General features: G+C 45.7%; 1 protein-coding gene across 2 annotated transcripts in view; it reads left to right on the top strand.

Moving 5' to 3' along the window:
* Nucleotides 1-20,843, top strand: part of LOC123828773 (dynamin binding protein) — a 98,440-nt gene extending 77,597 nt beyond the window's left edge. For both annotated transcript variants that reach the window (XM_045854071.1, XM_045854072.1), the window contains 11 exons: nucleotides 3,787-3,934; nucleotides 4,733-4,750; nucleotides 5,120-5,319; nucleotides 6,493-6,623; nucleotides 7,625-7,729; nucleotides 11,769-11,897; nucleotides 12,514-12,846; nucleotides 13,333-13,512; nucleotides 15,012-15,210; nucleotides 17,099-17,652; nucleotides 19,179-20,843. In XM_045854071.1, coding sequence (XP_045710027.1) covers nucleotides 3,787-3,934; nucleotides 4,733-4,750; nucleotides 5,120-5,319; nucleotides 6,493-6,623; nucleotides 7,625-7,729; nucleotides 11,769-11,897; nucleotides 12,514-12,846; nucleotides 13,333-13,512; nucleotides 15,012-15,210; nucleotides 17,099-17,652; nucleotides 19,179-19,364 — 2,183 coding nt within the window. In that variant the 3' untranslated portion in view covers nucleotides 19,365-20,843. The remainder of the gene's footprint in view (nucleotides 1-3,786; nucleotides 3,935-4,732; nucleotides 4,751-5,119; nucleotides 5,320-6,492; nucleotides 6,624-7,624; nucleotides 7,730-11,768; nucleotides 11,898-12,513; nucleotides 12,847-13,332; nucleotides 13,513-15,011; nucleotides 15,211-17,098; nucleotides 17,653-19,178) is intronic.
* Nucleotides 20,844-23,193: the final 2,350 nt, after the last annotated feature.

Below are 23,193 nucleotides of genomic sequence, written 5' to 3'. Positions count from 1 at the left end.
GGCAGATTTCTCTTTATTTCTCATGGGCCAGAACTGGGTCACATGCGTACACGTGAACTGATCACTAGAAATGGGAATGGGATCATGATTTGGCTTAAATTGGGCAGTATTTAAGTGACTCACCCTGGAGAGAAATTGGGGAGCGGAGTCAGGGCTCTGGCCCCCGGAAGGAAGGAGTAAGGGCTCTGGGATGTTAGGGGACAGTGCAACATTGCTAACGTGTCCTGAGTGTTTGCCGTACACCACACACCCTTCAGAGATTGGTCAGGCTTGATCTCAGGTGTTCCTCACAACAGCCCTCTGAGGTGTAGGCGCTACTATTAGTCCTGCTTTCCAGATCAGGAACCCTGAGACTTAGAGGGGAAAGGAGTTTGCCCAAGGTCGCCTGGCTGGTGACTGATGGGACTGCCATTCAAGCTCATGTCTTTTTGTTGTCCTGTGCATGCCCTTCACTTCTATGCAGAGTAGCTGAATGTGTGATACTTTGCAGAAAGTAAGAGAAACTGAAGCCCAGGGTCTTGCTTTAACTGGAGAGGTCAGAGGTTGAGAATTCAGGATGGAAAGCATATACTGACTGACTAGAAGCAAGCCACAGTGATCTCGTGTTGTTAAGAGTGCTAAAGCAAAACAGCCAAATTATAAGATTTTATAAGGCATTTGAAATAAGTATCTGTAGATCCTTTATTTAAATTATAAAAGAAATGAGAGAAATTGATTGATATCTAAAAGATTGTTAATTCTTTTTTCTTCTAACTTATTTTATTACCCATATATTACAACAATAAAATCGGAATTAAAACAATATCCATAATCTCACCCCCAAAAGATGTCAACTGTGTTTATTTTTTACTTCTTCCCTTGCACTTCTTTTCCCAAGACAAACAGGAGTTGGGTAGCAGACTGAGGTGTGGAAGGTACACTGAGGATGGTCCTGGGAGCTGGAGGGTTCAGGACCCTGGCAGGAGTGTTAGCTTTACAACTGAGGGGCAACACTCAGTGGCCCCATGTGCCCGAGGTGGAGCCGAGACTGTGCGAGCACTAGGCCGGGTGGGGGTGGGGGTGGGGGGGATTCAGTGGGGAATTAATAAATGACTAGATTTGGAACGTTTGATAAGGGAAGGTGCTGAGAGGTCAGAGAATGGGAAATTAAAGCTTTATTGAGCCATTAGCAAACAGCAGATTGGCACGAATTGCATAAGCAATTTTTTAATTTTGTTTAAGTTCATTACTTTAATATACAGGGTCCACCACAAAAATGCCTCTTTTTTATTACAAAATCTTTTATTATAAAATCATAAGCACATAATTCTGTAACATAACAATATCACACTCAAGCACACCATATGACATTTTAGGTGAAATGTTCAAATTAAAACTAAATTATTACACCCATATTATTACTCCACCATCCACCCTCCAGCAGGTGTTATTTCTGCCAGACCCTGTGTTTTAAGTTTAACTTATTTTAATACATTCACATGTCTTGAAGTTAGGAAAGTACAAAGAACTAATGAAAAGTATGTTACACGTCCCCCAGCTACCCAGCTCTTCTTAACCAGAAGCAACCAGTGTCACCACTTTTCTTATATCTCCTTCCAGAGATAGTTTATCATGTATCAACGCTTACATATGTATTTTTCACTTCAGTCCACCACCCCATTTTTAAAAATCATACCAGTGGCGGCGTACTTCAGACTGTCCTGCACTAAGCCTTTTTCCCCCTCTCAACACTGTACCTTCCAAGCAGTTTTTATAACCCAGGGAAGAGGGATAACTCAGCAAAAAGTTGAGGGAATCCAGGGTGCTGCAGAGAGCAGCACTGAGTTAACTCACTCACCCTGAGTGGGGAAGGATTCAGTGCAGCCAGGACAGGGTCCCGCAGGGAAGGAAGGACGGCAGGTGTCCAGGGCTCAGATGAGTCGGAGGATGAGGAGGTGGAGGGGGAAAGAAGTACCGGGAGACTGTGTGTGGAGTAATACATTAAGGGACTGGCTTTTAACTTGTTTTAAACATACCCCACAGAAAAATACATTTTACATAAGGATACGTGTTTGTATGTATATGTTTGTGCTTACATTTACTGTGAGCAACGTTTTCTGATATGTTCTTTACTACTCTGTTTTATTTTCCCAAAAGAGTGCTGATCACAACCTGTGAAGTAGATTTCATGACCCATGTATGGGTTGTGACCCACAGTTTGAAAGGCTCTGGAAATGAAGGCGTAGCTTTGCTAGTCTGTAGTCGCTGTAGAACAGTCACTATCGGGAAGGCTGGAGAACAGCGAACGGGGGGTGGGGGGGGGAGTGTGAATAATCAATCAGCTGTGTGAGAGCTGAGCTTCTAGGGATGCTGGTAGGGAATGGATACAAAGGAGCAGTGAGGAGGAGGAAGCAGGCAACGATCAGATGTGAAACCAGATGACGAATCCGTGGCCCTGGGATTCCAGGGTGGCCTTGAAGGTTGGAAGGAATCAGCTCCACTCCTGCTGCTGGGCCCTTGGAGTCACAGGGTTAGACAGACGTGAGGCTGCCACTGAGGCAGGGCAGCATGGGTGTTATGTTTATGAACACAATCAAGTTTCTGTACAGGCAGGAGCTATGATTAAGGGAAGACATTTAATTTAAACAGAAATTGATCTTCACAAGACTAAGGAATTCCATGGGACACAACACAGAGGGAACAGAGGTGACATTGTAGAGCAAGGGCTGGGGTTCCCTGCGGGAGGGGCTTATGCCCAGAGCAGCTGGTAGAAATAGTCACGGGGGAGCACTGAGCAGGATTGTATTTTGAGAGAGGAGCACTGTTTGGGGGAGAGCAGTACAGGCTGAAGGAGGAAGGACCAAGTGTGCTGCGAGGAGGAAAGAAGGGCGAGAGGAAGAGCAGTTGTTTAACAAACGAGTCAGGGAATCGGCACAGTCAGGCCACAGCTCCAGATGAAACAGGAGCTGCACCTGTGCCTACTAGGCTGTGGGCCAGGGGTCTGTGGATGCCTCTCAAGGAGCCCATGAACTTGGGTCAAAAAAATAATTACGTCTTCATTTTCAGTAATTTCTAAGTGGAATTTAGCATGTTGTAAGGTATGCCTATATGGAACAAACCACACACTGTTAGCAGTACCTGTGACTTTATCGCCAGCTGGTCACATGCTCACGTCAATTAGGTTGCTGCGAATGTCAACCAGAAGCAGCCGCGATGACCAGTTTCGTGTGTCACTCATCGTACTTTGAAATTACAGTGACTATTGTTAGAGTCACTGCTACATTTTGCTGTTTAATACTTTATAACAAGTACATGTTATTATATCATATGTTTAGGAGCATATATGATAGATATTTTAATATAATAAATTTCATTTAAAGTTCGGCATATTTAATTTATGCTTGAAGAAGAGGTTGGAAACTGCTGCCAGAGTAGGACCTCTTCATTGATGTGGAGATCTTGGGGGCGCTCAGAGAGTGGGGGTCCTGGTCACATACTACATGGAGAATATTTGCAGACCCCTTACTGTGCCTGGTTGGAAAGGGGCTGGAGACTGTTTCAGGACCAGCTGCGTGAGTGTGTGCCCTGAAAAATACATAGATGGAAGACATGGTTCTCTTCAATTTTGCTTTAAATAAGTAGAATTTTAAGCCATTACATTGGAAATTTCTTACTAATTTGATGTATAGTCTTACTGTCATTTCTTGTGATAGGATTTAACTGATCTTCAAGTTGGCTTACATACCTTACATTTAGGCTGCTGAGAAGACAGTCTGAAAATACTGTATATCTGTGTGTGTTTCAAAGGTGCTGCATTTCTTGACCACCGGGATGAGCTCGAGGGGACATACAAGGTTTACTGCCAGAACCACGATGAGGCCATCTCTCTGCTGGAAATCTACGAGAAGGACGAGCGGATCCAGAGGCATCTTCAGGACTCCTTGGCAGATCTTAAGTAGGAGTTTTACCACTTCGTTCCTGTCATAGCTCTCTAGTTCTGCCTTCTGAACATCACTCCCATGTGCATGTCTAGACTTCTTATGATGCCCATCCATATTATTTTAAACATAAATGATATATTATTATAGGTCCTATTAGGTACCGTACTTTGCCATGTATAATGAACACTTTTTTGCCCAAATTTTTGAGGGGTAAATAAGGATGCACATTATACATGGGTATAATGATTACATACCATGGGTATAATAATGGGCATAATAATCCCATGTAAAATGCACATGAAACATGGGTATGCTTTATACACAGGAGTGCATTATATGTAGCAAAATGTGGTAACTTGCCTTTTCCCATCATATATCATGGAAACCTTAAGTGGCTTCCTGCTTGTAGTTTTGTCCATTTTAGTCATTATTATCTATACATACAAAGTATTAAGTGAGCATTTTCAGGTAAGAAGTAGCCACGAAGGTAGTTTGGTCCAAATAAACAAGAATATAGGTAAGAAGAGCAAATTCATTTATTCTTGACCATCAGGTGAGATTCTCCTAGTCTTAGGGAGGCAGGTTAATGTATATATCTAAGTAGATCAAAGTGAAGTTAGGGGCTTACTAATTTTTTAAAATAGACTACATGTGCTACCATGGACATTCATAATTTCTTTTTTATCCCATGTGATCTTTTGTCCACCCAACTACTAGGCATTAATGTTCAACTGACATGCTCTGAGAAGACTGTGAAAATCAGCATTGTCTCTAATCAGCTCTCTTTTCTTTTCATGCTCGCCACCCTGTAGGAGCCTGTACAACGAATGGTAAGTTTCCTCTCCACTTGCACAAACTCATTTCTCTATTTTCTTCTTTTATAGACAAACCTAGAAGTATTGTGGATTTACCTTGCTATATTTTTCTCCATAGCACTGAACACCAAGTGACGATTTAAATGCTATTTGTTTGTTTATCACCAGTCTCCTTCCATCAGGGTGGGGACTTTTTTATGGTCTACTAAATCCCCAGACCGGGCACAGTCCCTGGTATTTACCAGGTGTCCAGTAAATGTGAATGAATGAAAGCGGAAGTAGGGTGAAAGACAGGGCTATATCCAGGAATAACAAATACTATCTGTAGGCCCTGTGTTATTTATTGACAGTGGACTAAAGTTTCTGTTTTTCCTTCTCTTATAGGGGATGCACAAATTATATTAACCTGGGCTCCTTCCTCATCAAACCAGTGCAGAGAGTAATGCGTTACCCACTGCTGCTAATGGAGTTGCTGAATTCCACCCCCGAGTCCCACCCGGATAAAGTGCCTTTGACCAGCGCAGTCCTGGCCGTCAAGGAGATCAACGTCAACATTAACGAGTACAAACGTCGGAAGGATCTGGGTAAGACAAGCGTATTTGCTTCAAAGGAGGCATGCCCTTGAGAATGTTCTTCTCAACAGAAATTATTTTACCGGAGATGGGCAAGGCAGATTTTAGTTTATAGGACTGTGATGAAGAAACAGTAGTAGAATTGGGGGGAAATGTGATAGGAAGAAAGAGACAGTAATAATAAAAGTACAACCATGGAATATTGGAAACAGACGTCTCTGCTAAAGCTTATGGCAGCAAGAGTCTTTCCCAAGACACACGAAGACATTGGAAAGTGGCTCATCAGGGATTCCTTCGGGCACAGATGATTGCCTTCTCAGCCTGTGGAAGGCAGTCCTTCTCAATCCGCGCTTACATTCGTTTGCTTGGCACATCTGGTTGGCTGTTTTACCATCCCCACCTCAGTTAGGACTTCTGCTCTACTTTTAGAAAAGTCCGATGTGACCACGTCTCTCGACCCCATCAGTCCCGCCTCCGCCCAGTGACCTGCCTCTCCTGTCTGAGCTCCTTCCGTCCCCTCCCAACGCTGTGCAGTCAGTTGCCAGCCCACCCGCTCTTCCTTTATAATGGAGACTGAACTGAACCATTTCTTTTCTTTTTCATCAGTGTTTTGTCGAGGTTCTAATTAGAACACTCGAGTAGTACAGTGAACATGCTAAGCTGATGCATCCTCGGAGAATCTGTGACGCCGTATGACCTCTTTTCCCGTCACTCCACTCTTCTCCCTGCTTTACCTAAAACTTTTCTCTGCCTACCGTGTCACCCACATCCATAAGCCATGTTGCTCGTGGCTGCAGAAGCTTTCTGGCCATCGAGCCCTCTGTCTGGGCTCCTCTCTCCTGATGTAAGTTCGTCTTCCTCAAAGATGAATTGTCTTTTTGCTGCCCTCCAGCCTTCCCCTGGCAGCCCACCTGCTGTGATCTCCTGTCTTTTCTGCAGATTGTGCCTAATGTGTGACCCAGTGGTCAGCCATATAACTCCCGTACGGCATTTTCACCATGCGAGACAACTGGATAACTATCTGTCCATAAATGGTGATTTGGATTAATAATTTATCTTTACTCATTATAAGCTCATTGAAATCAGGCAGTAGCTCTAGTTTGGGTCGTTGGTCTTGCTTTGGGCTGGTTTTGTAGTCTGTGCTCAGGAAAGAGCTTCCCTAACTCAACGTGACTCACTCCCTAGTCCTCAAGTACCGGAAGGGCGATGAAGATAGCCTCATGGAGAAGATTTCGAAACTGAACATCCACTCCATCATCAAGAAGTCCAACCGAGTGAGCAGTCACCTGAAGCACCTCACTGGCTTTGCCCCACAGGTGAGGGTCCTGTGCTTGAAGGTTCAGCTTGTCTGTGGCAGCTTTTCAGGGCTCCATGGGGCAGCCTGCATGGCATCAACTGAGATGACTCCCCACTTAGTCCCTCCCCTGGTATTTGCTGGCTGGTGGATACAGGACGCTGCAGCTACTGGTGACGTCAGTCCACCCACCTAGCCCTCTCTCGGGGCCTTGGTGAGCTGCCAGTGTGCACAAAGGCAAATCAGAAGGCCAAAATCAATCACCTTATAATAATTGTGGCTTTAGACACCCATGAGATGCTTACAATTTATTTAGGGGACAAAATTAAAATTGCAGACGTATTAACCTAGAAGGGATTTAAGAGCTCACCCAAGTTCAACACCATATGTCACACATAAGGAAATACAAAGTCTGAGGGATGGAGTGATTTGAAAACCAATTTGTGGGCAGTCCTGAGGGTAGGTCCAAGGTCTCCGGTTTTCATGCACTGTACTGTATATACATGGTACCAGTAAGGAGAAATACAAGCTAGAAAAAAGTCGGTTGCTAAGTTTTGCAGTTTGTTCTCTACATGCTGTAGAGTACTGAAGAAAACAAGCTCAATGAGCATAAGCTTCATGTTGCCGAGAGACTTAATCTGAGCCTTTTAAGGAAGGGGGCCGGTTGGGCATAGGGAAAGCAGAGGGCACACCAGGCAAGGGAGCAGCACGGGGCGAAGGCCCAGAATCAACACATGTGGCAGGTGCCAGCGAGACTGGTGGAGGGAGCGGCCTGACTGACCAGAGCAAGGGTTCCCGTTGGGGGCGGAGGAGGTGAGGTCTGAAGGGGTGGGGTGGGGGTGGCTTATATAGTTGGGAGATCTTTCAAAGCTACATAGAGGTGTTTAAATTCAACTTAGTATGATTCAGGGATATATCAGAGGTTTAAAATTTAAACAAAAGATGTTCTTGAGAAAGATACTTGTGTCAATCAGATCGAGGGAGAGTTCCGATCTGCTAACAGTGCTTGTTCATTTTGAACAGATAAAAGATGAAGCATTTGAAGAAACAGAAAAGAGCTTCCGAATGCAAGAAAGACTGATCAAATCTTTCATCCGAGATCTGTCTCTCTACCTCCAGCACATCCGGGTGAGTGAAGACACCGCTGTAGTTTGGGTCACACACAGTGTCACTTGGTCCGCTTTCCTGTTCATCCAGCGTATTGTTGAATGTTGACTAATCTGGATTCAAATGAACGTTATGTCATGACATATTTTTAATTATATTGGGTTGGCCAAAAATTCCATTTAGTTTTTCCATTAAATTAAAGACACGTTTTTCATTTTCACTAATAACTTTACTGATTTGGATATTTTGACCGTTAGCTATCTCCCACTATTGGCTTCTAGTGGGTGGAGTCCAGGGCTGCTGCTGAACATTTTCCGATGTATGAGACAGCCCCACAGCAAAGAATTATTTGGCTAATGTCCATGGTACCAAGAAACTTCGCAAACCACTTTTGACATGTTCGATCAGTCACAGCACCTTCTCCAAACACTGCACAAATATTTTTTCTTTGCGTGTCAATTGCATTATTACATTTCTTGAAATAATAAAGCATAATATGCCAAAATGTTGTGTATTTTCTTCCCTCTTCAATATTAAAATGGCTGCACAAAAATTCACCAATTTCATAAGCATTTTTTTAAATGCACACTGATCTGATAGCTGTCACAATACAATCTAACAAAATTGTTTTGAATGAAGTTAAAGACAACTAAGCACTACTAGAACCATTGTACAGAAAAAACTAAACAGACTTTTTGGCCAACCCCATAGGTTATTTAAAAGTTAAATAACCTTTAGCCCTGACCGGTGTGGCTCAGTGGATTGGGTGCTGGCCTGCGAATCAAAGGGTTGCCATTTCGATTCCCAGTCAGGGCACATGCTTGGGTTGTGGGCCAGGTTCCCCCGTGTGGGGCACGCGAGAGGCAACCACACAGTGGTGTTTCTCTCCCTCTCTTATCCCCTCCCTTCCCCTCTGTCTAAAAATAAATAAATGAAATCTTTAAAAGAAGAGTTAAATAACTTTTAGAAGATCAGCACTTGTGTTAATTTTAAGTGGTCCAGCTCTCCCTCCCTCTCAGTCTCCCCTACCCCTGTTTTCACTGTCCCCAGTATCTGGTTATGTAAGGACCACTTACCAGTCCATTTTGTCACATCATTTTAAAGATAGAATAGTAAGAGAGTAGTCCTTAGAGAGGTCTTTCTAAGAATAATATTCACTTTCAGCTCATTCAGTTGCTATGTAGAAGGCGTTTGAGGTTGGCAGAGCCTCGGCTGGGTCTGGAGAGCTGGCGGAGCAGAGGAGCTGGGGCCTGGGGCAGCCCGCCCTGTCCCCGGGCAGCGTGTCCTCCACGCAGTCGGGACCAGGACTAGGCCCCTCCTCTTCGTATTTCTAGTTTCTCTGTTGGTTTCGTAGAATGGCGTTTACCTACACACATGACACACCCCTTTCCTTCACACGTGAAAATCCTGTCTTACAAAACAGTTTTCTTAAAATGATGTCCTTTGCTTTAAAAAATAACAACTTTCTTTTAACTAAGTAAAATGCATAACTTTCAAAAGGCACCAAAGGGATAAGTAAACAGTAAAAATAATGATTCTCCCTGCCTCTCCCTGTCTCCTAGTCTTCTTCTACAGAGGCAGGCACCTTTATGACATTCTTCTCTCCTCGTGTGTATATGTGTGTGTGTTTGTGAGAGAGAGAGAGAGAGAGTTACACGTTGTTGAACATCTTAGGTTTTGCACTTAATAGCATCATTTTGAAAGTCAGTCCGTACCTGTACACACAGAGCTCCTTGCTCATATTTTTAAATGCATAATATTTAATTGTATGGGATGCCAGGATATATTTAACTAGTCCCCTGCTGATAGTCATTTAAATTCTTTGTAGTTACAAAAGATTGGAAACATTGGCACAGGGATACCCTTGAAGATACATACTTTTCTGATTTGTGTGAGTGTATCTGAAAGCCCAGTGTACTAGATTCTCCGAGCCAAATCCTGACGGTGTAAATTTTGCTAGATTCTGTTAATGTGCATATAAAATGCATGTTAATGTATGAAATGATTTCCCCATCCCTTGCTAACACAGTGTTACCAAAATTAAACTGCCTTATCTTTATCTAAAAGGTAGGTAAAAACATGCTATTTTAATACAATTTAAATTTTCATTTCTTTGAAAGAAGTTGAGGATAAATTTTTTCTGTGGTTTATTTATATTTGGGGGCACTTATTTATTATTTGTCTTTTTCTTGTTGATTTGTGGAGCCTCTGTATATATCGGAGAAAACAGCCCTGTGTCGGAAATTTACAAATTTCCACCCCACTTTGTTACTTTTAAGTTTGCCTGAAGTGTTTTCTGTGTGTAGAAAAATTTCATTTTTGTTGAATCTAATTAGACTTTTATGGCTTCTTAGTTCTGTGACACACTTAAAAAAGACCTTTCCTGTTCTGAGATAAAAAAGACAAGTATCTCCCATGTTTTGGTACAATTATCATTTCATTTTTTAATATTAAAGTTATTGATTTAGCTGGAATTTAGTTTCGTATACAAAAGATTTGAGGTAGGGATTCAACTTTTATTTTTCATACCTGGTTACCTGATTGTCATCATTCACTGAGTAATCCCCATGGGTGTGAAATGCCCCCTAGAGCTCCTTTCAATATCAAACTCTCCCTGTTCGTGTTTGGAAATGTAATTAGGTAAAAATTAGGGTTTATGAAACTTTTAAGGAGCACATTGGCTTGCAGTGAAAGATTTGAGCAAAAAAATATTGGGCCAACCACTTCGTCTGAGGGCTTTACCTTACAGTTCCTCTATCTGGCTGTTTTTCTCCATGTTTTCTAAATGTGTAGCAAGAGGACACCTGAGCCCCCAACTCTTGAAAGACTCATTTCCATAGCAACAGCTGGAAGCATTCTGAGGCGGGATACATGGAACACTGACAGCCACTTGATGGGCAGGTCGATTTGGTTCTGATTGCTAACAGCAGGAGTTAAGGGAGGAAATGTTCAACGGTGGTTTTGTCACTGACACCAAATGAAAAAGCCCTGGTGACAATAACGTCAGATAATAGGCTGGCCTATAGAGCCAGCAAGCACATAAGCTGAGGGGCCGTGACTGAATGATTGGGTCTCCACATCAGCATGTGGACTGATACTTTGCAACTTCACGATGTTCCTTTAAAAGAATGTAAGAGGAAATCATGTTTTCCATTTCTTCTCCCACTCAGGTGGAATTAGAAAGATTCCCTACCTTATCTTCCCTACAAAACACTGGCTTTATTTATTTGTACAGATAGAGGACTTAAAGACAAGAGGTCTAAAAATGTGGTAAAATAAAATGTACGAGGCACTGATGTTTTTGCCTTAGGGATTTCATTTACCCTTGAAATACATTAATGGAGTTTTAGATTTCATTCAGGTTAGCATCAAAATAACAAGCTTTCTCTAACTTAAATAAAGAAGGCAGAAGCCCAGCATAGTTTCATGCAGCCAAAGAAAACCAGGCCTGGGCTTTAAAAGCTGTTGGGATCAGTTAGTAAGTGCTCATATACAATCACTTATTTCTTTCATTTTTTTCCCCCCAGCATCGCTATAATTGAGTCCTGCCTTCACATAAGTGATATTAGGTGTAAGGAAGTATTTTTGCAAGGGAAGAGCAGAGCAAGCGCGATCAGGAGCGCCAGAGTCTGAGTGCGAGGAGCAAGGCCACGCTTACCACCAGGGCATTGCGTGGTCAGTTGGGAGGTGGCAGCAGGAGCCAAGACTCGGGGAGGAGAGATGACCGTTGGTGATCATAAAGAACCCTTCAGGGGCTGACTCTCGTTTAATAATTTACTTCTCGATGCATTAAGAAACCCTCAAATTAGGGACACAGGGAAATGCTAAAGACAAGATAAAAGCCCTCACCAATGTTTCCATGATTCGAAGTCTCAGACTTTTTTCTCTGTGCCCATAGACCACAGTTTATGAGAGTATGCTTGTTTTAAAACTAAAATGTTACACTGTAGAGAAACAGTTTAATTCTGGAACCCTTTGCCCCAGGCTGCTTATCGGGGGTGAAGGATGAAGGCTAGAAAGCTGTTTGATCTTATTTGTGTCTGTTTCAAACCGGCCCCAGGAATCGGCCTGTGTGAAAGTGGTGGCTGCCGCGAGCATGTGGGACGTGTGCATGGAGAAGGGACACAAGGACTTGGAGCAGTTCGAGAAGGTGCATCGCTACATCAGTGACCAGCTCTTCACAAATTTTGTGAGTGACTGTCTTCAACACACTTTTCATGGGTTGGGCCCCTTCCTGGGTTCTTTTCCAACTTCTCACTCATGGAAACGTTAATTCCACAAAGGTGTGCCCTGTGCATTAGGAGTTCCGGCCGTCCTCCAGGGTAATTGTATCAGGATTTTATATTCAAAACATGATTTTCAGCCCTGGCCGGTGTGGCTCAGTGGATTGAGAGTCGGATTGCGAAGTAAAGGGTCGCTGGTTCAATTCCGAGTCAGGGCACATGCCTGGGTTGCAGGCCAGGTCCCCAGTGAGGCGTGCGTGAGAGGCAACCGCACATTGATGTTTTTCTCTCTCTCTCCCTTCCCCTCTTCTCTAATAATAAAGAAATAAAATCTTTTTTTTTAATGATTTTCAATAAGTTAAATGGACAGGTAGCACCTATATGTACTCACATAGATTTTTGTGGGGTGTGTATGTATGTACATAGGGTGTCGGGTAAGTAGGACACTTGGATCTGCATGGGTGTAGCTTGTGCACTAGGAGTGAAGCAGGTGTTACAGGACATAACAAAATCAGCCTGAAGAGTATTTTGGAAAGTAGCAAGTGTGGAATATTGAGCCACATGCCTTTCTTGTCCCTACAGAAGGAGAGGACAGAGCGGCTCGTCATCTCGCCCCTAAACCAGTTGCTGAGCATGTTTGCAGGGCCCCACAAGCTGGTACAGAAGCGCTTTGACAAGCTGCTGGACTTCTATAACTGCACAGAGCGGGCGGAGAAGCTCAAGGACAAGAAGACCCTGGAGGAGTTGCAGTCGGCCCGGAACAACTATGAGGCCCTGAATGCGCAGCTGCTGGACGAGCTGCCCAAGTTCCACCAGTATGCCCAGGGCCTCTTCACCAACTGCATCCACGGCTACGCCGAGGCCCACTGCGACTTCGTGCGCCAGGCGCTGGAGCAGTTGAAGCCGCTGCTTTCGGTGAGTCCCGTACTCCCTGCCATACAGAAGTCACCTCTGAAGTTCTGGTGTTTTTCTGGACATGCACAATGGGGTTGTTTGAGACCTTACTCAAACTACGTAGATTAAATATGTTATTAACATGTAGCGTGCCGCTCACGAGTTTTCTTGTGTTTCCCATGCCATCTGTTAAGGACTGCTCACGAGCTTTCTCGTGTTTTGCGCGCTGTTAAGTCAAGCCCGTTAGGAATTGGAGTTCTTGATTGTTTGATGGTGCCTATAAAAGCCATGGCTTTTAAATGGCTCTCTTTCCACCTTGCACAGTCCCAAGGGCAGCCAGCTACCTGCCTCGTCCCTGGCGTCGGGCCGCAGTGCTGGTAGCTTACACGGAGTGAATGCAGTTGAACTTTAGCTTCCAGTTGGGTTCATGAGACTGCCATTCCTGGGATCGTTCATCCGTGTTCTCTTCTTTCCTCTGTCTCTGTCTGCTCTGCCCACGGACTCCAGTTACTCAAAGTTGCCGGCAGAGAGGGAAACCTCATCGCCATCTTCCACGAAGAGCACAGCAGAGTTCTGCAGCAACTCCAGGTTTTCACCTTCTTCCCAGAGACTCTTCCATCTGCCAAGAGGCCGTTTGAGAGGAAGACTGTGGACCGCCAGTCTGCTCGAAAGCCGCTCCAGGGCCTGGTGAGTGGAGAACTAGAACAGGGATGTGCAGCTCAGTTAAAAGAATGTGAACTCTGGAACTAGACCCCCTGGGTTCAGATCCCGGTACAGACACTCAGCTCACTGTATGTCCACGAGCAAGTACCTTAACTTCTGTGCCTCGGTTTCTTCATCTGTAAAACACAGGTAATAACTGCAGCTGCATCATAGAGTCATTATGAGGTTTAAATGAGTTAGTATAGGTAAAGCATTTAGAAATTGCCTGGCAATTAATAAGCAGTATGTGATTGTTATTATTATTTTTTTAGATTTTATTTATTTCTCTATAGAGAGGGGGAGGGAGAGAGAAAAAGAAGGACAGAAACATTGATATGTGAGAGAGACATCAGTCAGTTGCTTTTCACACGCCCCCATCTGGGGACCTGGCCAGCAACCCAGGCGTGTGCCCTGACTTGGAATCAAACTGACGACCTTCCAGTTTGCAGGCCAGCACTCAATCCACTGAGCCACACCAGCTAGGCCATTGTTATTATATTTAATATTGATGGACCTAGCTCTCTCTCTACAGGTTAGCAATTTAATAGGAGTTTAAATACTTTATAACAAATGGAGAATAAAGGTTACTGAGTTCTCATTTATCAGGCTCATTCATTCATTTACTCACCATCGCCGAACGTCACAGGTGTGCCTGCTGGTACTTGATAGTGATACCTGTAGTCTTCTCACCCTTGATGTGTACTGCCAAATGCCCTCCGGAAAGCACCCTTGGATTTCAGTCTGTGCAGAGAAAGAGCTAGTAAAGTATTATTTCTTTGATCAGTTAATGAAGGGGACTGATTTAAGAGTATGCTAATTCTGCCAGGCCTCCCTAATTTTGATCATGTATTAGAAAAAATAATTATTTAATTTACTGCCAAACAGTTTGTGGTAGACTGCTTTTTTACCTGGAATTATTTTCTTTTTTAAACTTAATTGCTCCATATTTTGAAAGCTTTGGTTACGATATCCCAGATTACGTCAGGTCATAATCTGAAGACTGGACATTTGTCTTTGTTTATGTTTTTGCCCCATATCATCTCATAAACATTAATTTGTTAACTTAAAAGGGGAATCCAATGCATTACTACTTTTACTTTATCTTGTTTTTATGGATATTATTTGTTTTTATAGACGGGGAAGTCAGCATGAGGAAAGTCTCAGTTGTTTAGCTTCATAGAGCAAACTGTAAGAAGACCTAGGAATATTAGGTACCTTGAGTCCTTAGGTGGCATTCTAATCACATTGTTTTTGTCGCAAGATAACGGAGTATAAAACTGTGTTAAATTTCTGTGATAGCTGCAGAGGCACGGGAGCATGACAAGAGAGCACGGTTTTTACCTGGTCACGGGACCGACTCAGGCTCAAGCACAGCTGACGGGGTGGTGAGCGGCCGGCTCTCATCCACCCCTGTGTCCGAGACTCGGCATTGAACAACAACCAGGGAGAGCTTTGCTGATGGTATTTCTTGTGTTGCCTTCCAGCCAAGTTACATAATGCAGTCGGAGGAGCTCCGGGCCTCCCTCCTGGTGAGATACCCCCCCGAAAAGCTCTATCAAGCAGACAGGAACTTCAACGCTGCCCAGGACCTGGACGTCTCACTTCTGGAAGGTGACCTGGTGGGTGTGATCAAGAAAAAGGACCCCATGGGCAGTCAGAACCGCTGGCTGATCGACAACGGAGGTGAGAAGGTTGGACGGCAGATTACTGTAACTCTAAATGAGGATGGAGTGATTCGGGCTGTACCTGAACCCTGGCCAGGCCAGGACAAAATGGGAGAGTCTTTGATGAGAGGGAAAAATAACCTTAAAAGTTCTGTCCATCTCTAGAGAGTATAATGCCCAAGTTATCACTGAAACAAAACCTGTCCTCAGTTTTGGTTTTGTTATTTTACAAATTCCAGAAGAGATTCTGGTCCCCCCTGCAGGGCCTTGCTCTGTTTCACAGCCGACGGGCCCGAGCCTGGCAGCCTGTTCCCAGCAGACCGCAGCCTGGGCTGCCTCCCTCCCGGTTCCGTGAATGTGTTGTATGAGTGCGCGAGTTCAAAGCCTGTGAGAAAGAGGTTTTGTTTGCTTTTTGAGTTTTTCCTGGGAACAGTCCCACCTCATGACTATTTGTGGAATGACTTTAAAAATGGCTCACAGCTTTTTTTCCTGCCTGGGGTGGGATGGGGAAAGAGTACAGAATTAAAGAATAATACTAATCTGTAATTCTTTCCCCACAATCTCAAAATCTGAAACTCTGAAAAATCAAAGGTTTTTGTTTCTCAGAGATCATTTGCCAAAACCGGCCTGACCTGGACTCATTTGGTGGAAAAAGTGACCAAAGTGACGTGGGGCTCTTCATAACTGTCCCTCACGCCTCTGGGCTTGAACCCGGGCGCTGACCCAGAGGCTGCCCTTAATAAGAGGTTAATCTTAATAAACATCTACGTTCACATTGCCCCAAACTGAAAATTTTAACATTTCTCATTTTGTTAAAAGTACTTGTGGATTTTTTACCCCCCTACTCCTGCTTACCCAAAAAGAGAGATTGAAATGGGAACGGAAGGGACAAAGGCCAGGGCCTTCCAGGGTGGTGAGCAGGGAGAGGCCCTGATGGCTTCGTGGACAGATAAACCCCTTGTAAAGATCCAGGCTGTTGAAAGGGCTCCATCGTCCTCGGGGTTTGTAAAGTGGCAACAAGAAGGCTGCAGTATCGGGGTCAGCTGTGGGACCCTCTGCCCCTCGCGGCCTGCCCAGGGGACCCCTCCCCATTGCCAGCAGACGAGACCCATGGGTGCTGGCATTTTTTAGCAATGGGGAACACACTGAAGATCTAGACAGAAGTGGCTGTTGCCTCACGTAGGGGTTACGTACTCTGGGTCCCTGCCTGGGCAGATACTTCTTTCTTAATATTACAAAACATTTTCCTGTTGATTAGGGATCTCAATTCCTAATTTATGCTTCACAGTTTTAGCTGCAGCATCTTAGGCAACTTATCAACGTGAACATGTGCCGCACACATGGTGTGCGTGTATTCTAAGGAGTACAAACAGCTCGCCACTTCAGGCTGCTCTCACGGGGCTCCCACCGCATTTCTAAACTGGAGATGGGGATCCGAGTGTTGGGGGCGGAAAGAGGGCCGGGAGGAGGCATTTCTGAGGGCTCTGCCCCGATGACAGCGGTTTTTCAGATTTCTCTTTACCGTACGAGCCCATCCTTTGTTAAGCTGTCCCTTAGTCTTTTTTTCTAAGATCTAAAAATCATGTTAAGTTGTCTCCACGTGCTCACTGTCCAGCTTGTCCTTTGTGTCGCTCCCCCTCGACTCAGCACAAGGCCTCCAATGCTTCATCTGTCCTGAGGCCGTGACAGGAATGAGCTGGCAGGCAGGCACGGCGTCTCGTCCCCTACCCACGTCCCTACCCACACTGTGTCCTGGGACTGACGTCTAGTCTGCTTTGTCACTGGGCATCGTAGTTTGTGTCTCTCACTCTTAACCCAGCTTTTAAACCACGGTTTCTTCTCTGTTGACTCCCCTGTCCCTCCTTCCTTCTACTAGGGCCTCTCACGTGTGTTTTTCTTTCTCACAGTCACCAAAGGCTTTGTGTACAGCTCCTTCCTGAAGCCCTACAACGCCCGGCGCAGCCACTCGGACGTCTCCGTGGGCAGCCACTCCTCCACCGAGTCCGAGCACAGTGGTTCTTCCCCCAGGTTCCCTCGGCAGAACAGCAGCAGCGCCTTGACCCTCAACCCCAGCAACATGGCCGTGTCCTTTACCTCGGGGCCTTGCCAGAAACAGCCTCAGGATACATCTTCATCAAAGGAACTTGACCAAGGAACTCTCAATGCTTCCTTAAACGTGGGCAGTTCAGAGACCAGTCCCTCCAGCTGCCCTTCGGACCCACACTCCACCTCCCAGCCCAGGCCCTGGGACTCCGCAGATGCGGCCCGAGACGCCGACCAGCCCACCCCCACCCTTGCCCTGAGGAGCTACCGAAACTCTAGGCATCCAGAAATGGCTGGTTACTCTGTGCCAGGGCGAAATGGGCAGGGTAAAGACCTGGCGAAAGGGTGTGCGAGAACAGCCCAGTCTCTGGAAGACAGAAACGAAGAGCCAGAAAGCAGTGAGGCAGAAGGCAACCAGGTGAGTGCTCTCTGCTCACCGTTTGGAACAGGTGGCAGGTGTGTTGTGGGTACCGACGATGCTTTTCCAGGATGGGGCAGAGTCAGAGGCTTGCAGGGCCCGGGGTGTGGTCTGGAGATGGGCTCACAGACACACGCTGTGAAGCACACACAGAAACACGGTGCCCTGAGAGTGACCTTGGCACCACCCCTGGGCCCTTTCTCTGGCCGACTCCCCATAGGCGATTTCTGAGCCCCTTCTGTTAGTCGTTGGGCATTTACAAGGTGTTATGATGAAAACTGTTCCCACTCTTCCAGGCCACTAATTCCTTAGTTGTACCAAGTCTGCTGTTTAACCCATTACTTAGTTTTTTATTCAAATACTGGTTTTCATCCTAGAATTTAGAAATAAAATTCTGGCTCTGTTTCAGTTTTTCCTATTCCTTTTGTCATGGCTTGCTACTGTCTTGGGGATTTGAATACAGCCTTTGTATTTTGAACATTTAAACCTGCATATTTTAAAGCCACGTTCAGATTCACGGCTGAGACCTCCCTGGCTCACCCGCTTGTTTTCTCTGCTCAGCCCTGCAGCAGTGAGTTGCACGTCTGTTCTACAACGTTCGTCTGGGAGCTTATCTCCCGTGGGGGGTTGCCTTTGTTGAGAGACTCGGTCATGTCCTGGGTTGTGGGAGCATTTGCCTTTGTCGAGCTCTGGATGCCGAAACACCAGTTTTCACACGAGTTTCTCAGCTCAGACGCTCCACACCGCATTCCTCAGTCTGCAGATGGCCACAGTGCCTGCCTGTTTCTCTCTGACGGGTCTGTGACTCCCCACGGCCCAGGACAGACATCCCAGTTCTGGACCCATCAGTGGACAGTTTTTCTAGACACGCTGGGGGAGAAAATGGCCCTTTCTTAGACTCTGAATTTGTGTGGGGAGCTCAGTCCTGGCCTCCTCAACTCCCTCCCCTGACCAAGTCCTGAACGCCAGCCCTCGGCCGTGAGCTCACCCTCGTGCCCTGGTGGCCTCACGGCTTCTCCTTCTCACGAGTGCTGCCCTCTCTTTGCCTTATACCTTTGTCATTGTCACCTGCAGGTCATCCTTTTCAGCTTTGAAGTTAGTTGTGTGGTTTTGGTGGGGTTTTTTTTGAAATTCAGAATTCATATGTTTGGGTACAGAAGTGTATCCTTATATCCCATCCATCTTATGTATTGATTGAAGGTTTCTTCTTGCTCTGTTTGAGGCAACTCCGATGTGCATTTTGGTTTTCTCTGACTTTGTCCTGGCCATTGTGGTAACCATGAGCTATATGTAGCTAACAACAATATAATTTAAATTTACGTTAGTTAAAATTAAATAAAACTTAAAAGTTAAGTTCCTCTGGCTTACTGGCTATGTTCCAAGTGCTCAGTAGCCACGTGTGTCCAGGGGCCGCCGTACTGGATGGTGCGGCCATAGGCTGTCCGCCTCACTGCAGCACGCGCTGTGGGACAGCGTCACTCCCAGCAGCCTCCCATTGCCTGACTCGTTTTTTCTCCCTCACGCAGGTCTATTTTGCTGTCTATACCTTCAAAGCACGGAACCCAAATGAGCTGAGTGTGTTGGCCAATCAGAGACTCAAGATCCTGGACTTTAAAGATGTTACAGGAAATACAGAATGGTGGTTAGCCGAAGTTAATGGGAAGAAGGGCTATGTTCCATCCAATTATATTCGCAAGACGGAGTACACCTGAGCCTGTTCTGCTTCCCACTCATCGTCACTGCCCTCGCTTCCTTCTGCTGAGAGGCTCTCATGGTCCACTGAGAGGGCATCTGCTCCGGAGACACTGGCCCTGTCTGCATTGCTTACCCATGCCACAGGGGGGCGCAAGATGCATCTCGTTCTCCTCGATTGGGTTCTCAACCTTGATGCTTACTAGAATTGCTAGAATTTGCAATGAACCCTGGGGCTTGAAAATAATTCTGTGACCACAAGAAGAGCGGCAAGTCCTGGGGTCGGCCCATGGAAATGAGAAATTTCCAATCAGAAGACCGGTGTCCTACGTATGCTGGGAGCTATGCAGCGACATTAGGAGGCGTTGGTGTTGGTTGTACCATACTGAGTTTGGGGTGGCCTCGTGCTCCACGACCACCTGACTGAAACCAACGTGGATGAAAAGAACTCTCTGGAAGCCCTTTTTAGGCTGCGCCTCTGCCTATGGCAAGGGGTTTGCTGAGATTGTACCGGTTCTGGTGTTTCAGAACTTCAGTGCCTTGCACACATGCACACATATGTGCCTGCCCGATTTCTGAAAGTCCTTCAAACACTACCATGTGAAAACTTTCTTATTTCAGTGCATTTCCAGATTGGGTATGCAGCATTCAACTGCTTGCCTTGCCCTTTGGAAAAGCATCGAGCGTCTTTATTTTCCTTCAACTTTTATCTGAAAGGCTCTCACTTCTTTTAGGTGGTGCTTTTAGGTGCAGACATCTGCGCCTTTCTGACAGTCGCCTGTACTTCACACAGTCTGTGTGTGACAGTCTCTCCTGCGCTCTCTTCTGCAGCCCAGCAACTGACGGATTTTCTTAGGACGGGATCTGGCTCCAGCCAGGCCACTGCAGTGCTCGCTCTACAGTGAGCCGAAAGCAGTCCAGCCTGGTGGGAGACTGGAAACCTGTGTCCTTCGTCCAAGCACACTACTATGCACAGGTGCAGAAAATGAACACATGTGTCTTATTTAAATTCAGATAAGCAGCCCGGAAAGTAGCTTATCCTAGAGAAATAAGCATTTTCTGTCTTACCTCTAACCTCCATACTTCAGAGAGCACAGAGTCTAAGCCAAAAAGATTCTAAAGTGCCTGATAGCACCTCTCTCCGGCCTCAGGAACACGCTGGCTAATTTTCAGACAGAGACTCGCCCCTGCAAGTTTTCTTTGAGCAGTGCTCTCACTTAAGGGCTGCCCCGCATATGAAGCCTACGCTGGAACGGGACACTATGAAACAATTCGTAATTTCTTAAAGGGAGTTAAGAAGAGCCTTACAGCCCCTGTTCCTCCAAGTGCGCCTTTGGCTGGAACATCCTGATGACCAGGAGACACCTGTGGACCATGAGCCCCCACGCATCCACGGGTCGGTCAGAAGGCAGCGATGTGAGCCTCTTGTGAATAGTGTTTATAGTTAGAGATGTTTCTACTGAAGTAGTTATTTTATAAATAAAAGCATTTCTAAGGGCCATGAGTGTGTTTTCTTGATTTGCCTCCACATTTTGCCTGAACCTTCCTCTTGGATTTCTGAGGGTACTTTCCTGACAATTAAGTGATGCCCAAATTCCAGGAGATGGGAGAGGATAGCTGAAGAAATTCGAATCAAACACCATTTGTCAAATATAATATCAGTGGCATTACTGTATACTCAAGAGATGTCCACTGCAGGTGATTGCCTCTTCATTTTAAGGCATTTAATGTTATAAATTCCAGGCAGAACAGAAGGGCTGAATTCTCTAAGCTGGCATTCCTAAGAGTTAGTATTTTCCTGATATTGCAGTTCTGGAAATGAATGCCCTAGAGGTTAGCAAGGCCATTTGGCCGTAGCTGGGGCAAGATGGGGGGTTTGGGGGTGAGATGTAGCAGGAGGACAGCAAAGGTAGCACTGAGGACCACGGGTGGGTGACTCAAGCAATAGCATGTATTGCTAAGGGACAGAAATCATGGTTGACCATGTAGACTCCGTGGGAAAGAAACTTACAGGTCAACTCTTGTTTTGTGGATGAGGAAACTGGGGTCCAGCGACTTGTTCACATCAGGTTTCTGATGGACCCTGAATTTAAACTTGGGCCTCTGGCTCTCAATCTGAGTCTTTATGACTTATTCTGGAGCCAGACTATCTGACTTACTTCACTTAAGAGCTTTGTGACCTTGGCAACCTGCCTGACCCATGCTTCAGTTTCCTCAGCCCAAGTGGAGATGGCAGTCCTGCCCAGCTCGTGGCATGGGAAGAGGGAACTGGTCGGTGTGCGGAGACCGCCGGCATATCGCCCGACATACACTCGGCAATAAATCAGGCAGCTGTGAGGTCCAGGTCAAGGGGACAGATTTAATGAGTCTCGTAATAGACTCCTGTGGTTCTTCAGCGGCTTGCCCGTTGTAGGAAAGCTAAATGGCAACAGGGTGATTTGGAGGGAAGAAGAGCAAAGGCAAGAAAATGAACTGTTGGGGGAAGGGTGACAGATGTGGGCAGAAGATGGCTTAAGAATGGAAAAAAGCAGCATCCTGTAAAGAATACGAAACTGAAGACGTGATGGACTAACTGGCAAGACGGCGTCATTGAGATGAGAGCAAGTGTACGAAAAGGTGAGTTTTGTTTCAAAACACCGGAAGTCTTTCAAGTGTGGTCTTCAGCTGGGTACGTGCCCTGGGGGCTTGCTGGGATGCAGGCCCCACCTGTGGAGCCAGGTCCCTGGGTGGTCTCTGTGTCATTAAAGTTTGAGAAGCATCCATCTACGTAATTTTGTTTTGAGTTCACAGATGTATTTGCTCAATAAGAGCATTTCTTGTTGCAGAATTGAGGGAAAGCTAAATAGATTTCTGTGGGACTTCCCAGAACTCTTAAAATATGCTGTAATTTTTTTTCTTTATTTGTATTGTTGACACTATTGCAGATGTCCCCATTTTCCCCTGCTTTGCCCCCCTCCTCCCAGACCCTGCTCCCCACTCCCTCTGGCCACCACCACTTCTACTATCAAAAGGTGAGAATTACGAAAACCAAGGAGGGAAAGGGTGCCAGATGTTTCAGACACAACGGAAGGAAATGTGACTGAAGCAAATGTCCTAATCTGGCTGGCTTGCTTGCTTCCTCTCATGCATTCCGCCCTTTCTGACTGGCAGTAGCTCTTCAGTTGTGTTTTCATCCCAGTCCAGGAGGATGGGGTCGGGGGGTGGGAGAAATCTATTGTCATCTGCAAATGTTGACTTCTGGCCCCTTGAGATTATTGTGACAATCAAAATAAGATGAGGTCTGCGAGTTTTCGTGCACTGTGAGCTCTAGAAGTACACGGTTTTAATAAGAGCTGAATGCTGTGTCACCCTGTTTCAATTAGTTGCAAAGCTGAGTCTGTTTAGTGGGTTTCACTTCAGGGTCGGGAACATAAACAGGCCCCGGAAGAACACCATCGTGCTCGGAATTCTGTTCCATTTGCAGAACCTTAGGCCAAGAAACCTTGGGGTTTATATACAGCATTCCAAATCCTCTAGTCACCGAACACTGCTCACAGTTTTAAATTCTCCCATCTGCTAGCATGTTGTGTCGGTGTTTTTCCTGTTTCTACCGTGGCCAGGGTGGCAGCCACTCAGAGCCGCAACGCAGGGGAGTCATCTCTGATCGGGGCCCATGGGAGTTTCTTGCGATTGTGTGTGAAGATCGGTATTAGTGTTTTGCATACATCGAGAAGGGAGTTTTCCACAACAAATGGCAGACTTAGCAAGCTACTGAGGGCTCTCCATTTCTTACCACTACTTGGAGGTGACCCTCTGGGAGGAAGGAGAGGACTTCGTGCTTCCCCAGAGGCATGAAGGGCTGTGGTGGGG

This window comes from Phyllostomus hastatus, unplaced genomic scaffold (assembly GCF_019186645.2).
Source record: "Phyllostomus hastatus isolate PE091 unplaced genomic scaffold, TTU_PhHast_1.1 phas_scaffold_1066, whole genome shotgun sequence".
NCBI classification, from domain to species: Eukaryota; Metazoa; Chordata; class Mammalia; order Chiroptera; family Phyllostomidae; genus Phyllostomus; species Phyllostomus hastatus.
This window is presented reverse-complemented; position numbering and strand designations above follow the sequence as displayed.